The 3,212-nt window shown below is 35.5% G+C and overlaps 1 protein-coding gene across 1 annotated transcript; it reads left to right on the top strand.

The window, feature by feature from the left end:
- Positions 1 to 1,368: 1,368 nt before the first annotated feature.
- LOC109591021 (uncharacterized) lies at positions 1,369 to 2,437 on the top strand. Its single transcript, XM_020006838.1, has 2 exons — positions 1,369 to 2,289; positions 2,340 to 2,437. Exons 1-2 carry the CDS (start codon positions 1,860 to 1,862, stop codon positions 2,435 to 2,437), a joined length of 528 nt encoding a protein of 175 aa, XP_019862397.1. The 5' UTR covers positions 1,369 to 1,859.
- Positions 2,438 to 3,212: the final 775 nt, after the last annotated feature.

The following is a 3,212-nucleotide window of genomic DNA, read 5'->3' as shown; positions in this document are numbered from 1 at the left end:
TGAGTGTACACTACTCCTCCACTTTTAGGACCAGCTTGTCCTACAGGTCCAGTTTCACCTTTCTCTCCTTTCTCTCCCTTATCTCCTCTCTCTCCTTTCACTCCATCTCTTCCTGGTACTCCATCACAACCATCTCTACCACACAGCACCTCAACATAGGTTTGTTTGTTGTTGCAGGACAGTCCTGTGTTGGTGTTATTCTTTAGTGGTATAGTTGTAGTTAGTGTCAGTATTGAGAGCAACACTGAACACACAACTAGTGACCTCATTGAAAACCAAGGCAGTGGTGATGATTTTAGGAGTTTGTGTAACTAAGAGAAGTAACTATTGTTAGACTGCAATGATAGTATCAAATTAAAGTTACATTCCTATACCTTTCCTTGCATGCCATTTTTGCTAATTATATTAGCAAAATAAATTATTCACTTATTATTATGGAAATAATCATCTCATTACCAAAATTCCTAAATAGAAATTCTATCACACACTGTTAATTGTTTCAAATTGTTACTTAGTTCACACAACACAATTATGAGCATATTATTGATACATATACATGTTCTGGTGTTGTATATCTAGTTTGAGCTCATTTCAATTAAAACGATTTTTTAAATGAATTTTAAACTTCAAAAGACATGGCAGCTCATGAAGCATGCTGTTCAGCTCACTTGGCATGCTTTATGGGAAACCACAATACCATTATTTTTGTAATTTTCACACAAACACTAATGAATGATTAATACTAAATTATTTGCAATTGGAGGATGCATGGAAATTTTGTGAAGATTTTACTATAAAAATAAGTCAGTTCATACTGTCCCATATTACTTGTCACTCTCTTTTCTCTAGGCAACCCCCATAAGGTTTCTTTGTTTTATTACTCCTCAAAGGTTTGACTTTGAGCCAGTAATGGACTCTGGTCTAGTGGTAATGCCTGGATACACTGAAATACCTGCCAACACTAGAAAAGTATTTCGTATTATTATTTAAACTTTGATTAAATGCATCCACTATAGAGTACTATTAGTAAAAGAAAATGAGAAATTTGTAGCCCAATCGTAAGAATAATGATGCTTTTCTTTCATCCCTCTCTTCATTCTGTCTCTTAATTTCTCTTTTAGGTTCCATTACCTCCTATCCCTGTTGAAGAAGAGGTAATGAAGAGCTTATTAGCTTTATTTTTTAGCTTTATTTATAATTATTATGTTATTTTAATAGGCAAAAATCAGTATGCTGATATGGGCGACATAAGAAAAAACAAAGTGAATAATAACTATTGAATTTATTAGTATACAATGTACTGCCAATGTACAAATTAGTAAACATTATTTTTTTTGTAATTTTATCCAAATGTTTTTTTGCAGTGATCAGCAAAACATGATGATGATAATAATGCATAAATTGACTGTGTTTTTGAGCTTGTACTGAACCGAATCGAGTTATTCCTTTGTGCTATATTTATGCTTTACACTATTAATTATATAAATAAACTTCCTCTACTTTTTATGAATTATAGGTTATAGCTCCACCCATTGTAATTAATGATGTCATTATTATGATGAGCTTGAGCTTGAGAGACTTGACTCGACTGTCATCTATTTTTCCTCATTCTTCTCTTTCTCTTATGCATTCTCTTATCATACCATACTGTATAGTGCTGTGCCTTTAAAATTTTGTGGATTGATCAAAATAAGGTGTCAAGCATACAAATTATTATTAATTTTTGTTGCAAACTAATGAAATTACAAAATTAACCCCCTAACAAAAATGTTAGGTGGTCTCACTGGTCTACCAACATTGGGCTGCGTGGGTCCCTTGGGACAATACTGTCAGTCTGTCACCGTCGTCTGTGAGAAATAATGTGGAAGATGCTCCTGCTCAGAGTTTTGTTGCTCTCTCTCAGTTTCGCCTTTTATTGGGTGGATTCTTGTTCAACGGTATCTAAAGGCAATGTATCACTAACTGGAGTATGTCCTAATGATACTTTTATTCTACCCATTGGAACTGGAAAAACATTTGAATATTCTTGCATTTACAAATCTAATGCGTCTTTCATAGTTCAGTTTTATTGGAATATCAGTGGTGATATTATTACTGCTTTTACAAGTCCTCTTCCAAATGGAATTGGTTTATCTATTATTGATAATAGCATAGCTGACCTGAGGATTGCCACTAACACATTGTTAGATATTCATATTCAATGTGGATTGTGTTCATTTTCCGCAACAAGACATTGTTCTTTAGATACAAAGTTGGTGGGAGCAGAATCAATTCAACTGATTGCCTTTGGTATATTATTATATATTTCTCAATAATTTATGACTTTTTTCCTGTTTCAGGTCCTCCTTCTTCATTATCCCATGAGTTAAGAGAGAATGAAACTGTTAAGTTGTCATGGTTACCTCCTCTAGCAGAAGCTATTATTACTCACATATGATATAATAATAATGGAATCAACTAGTAACTGATATAAACATTACCAAGAGTGGATAAGGAGGAGGGGAGAGTGTCTAACTGCCCTATGCTGCTAGTGATATGTGCGCGTAGAAGTTTCATGGTTATTATTTGTACATTCCCGCATACCTTATTTAGCACAATAAGTGATAACTGCACTGAAGCCATAGTTGGGTGTGTACTTAAGTTAACTGTATAAAAATGGCTGCTGAACTGAGCAGCAAGAGCCTGGACCAGAGACCTTGGAAGCAGAATTTGACCTCACCTTGTTGTACCAGTCACTTTGTACCACTCTGAAGAGATTTGTAGTTTCCAAGCACACAAACCATGTTTGTTATTGACACATGAAAAGCTCTTGATCAATGATCATCCTCCTTTAGTCTGGTCCCTTGGGACCCACAACATCAAGAGTAAGGATAATAATAGAAGTGAAAGAATATGTGGTACATGTACTTTTGAGACGGGGCTGTTAACTGCTGTTGATCTTAAAAACGAAGTATTACAGATCTGAGTTCACTGGAGCAGAGGCTTCTGACTCTTGGCTCCATGTCCTCTTTCTTGATGCTTTAGGGCGCTTAGGTGTAGTGGCATGGCGCTCATCAAGATTAGATGCTCTCAATCTGTTGTAACAGTCATGATCATCTGGATTGTGCTGCAGCCCAAACGCAGCAGTTCCGAATTCCATTCAGAAAGGGGTGTTTTATTTACTCAGCACCGCCCACGCACTTCCGTAATGGCGATTTTGTGTTAGAAGAAAT

This window comes from Amphimedon queenslandica, unplaced genomic scaffold (assembly GCF_000090795.2).
Source record: "Amphimedon queenslandica unplaced genomic scaffold, v1.1 AMPQUscaffold_9121_Cont18933, whole genome shotgun sequence".
NCBI lineage: Eukaryota > Metazoa > Porifera > Demospongiae > Haplosclerida > Niphatidae > Amphimedon > Amphimedon queenslandica.
The sequence above is the reverse complement of the archived record's forward strand: the minus strand, read 5'-3'. Positions and strand labels throughout refer to the sequence as shown.

Excerpts from the sequence above, each read along its gene's own strand:
- LOC109591021 (XM_020006838.1), top strand. The coding sequence starts at position 1,860 with ATGTGGAAGATGCTCCTGCTCAGAGTTTTGTTGCTCTCTCTCAGTTTC. Across the intron at positions 2,290-2,339 it reads AATTCAACTGATTGCCTTTG|GTCCTCCTTCTTCATTATCC; the intron begins GTATATTATTAT and ends TTCCTGTTTCAG.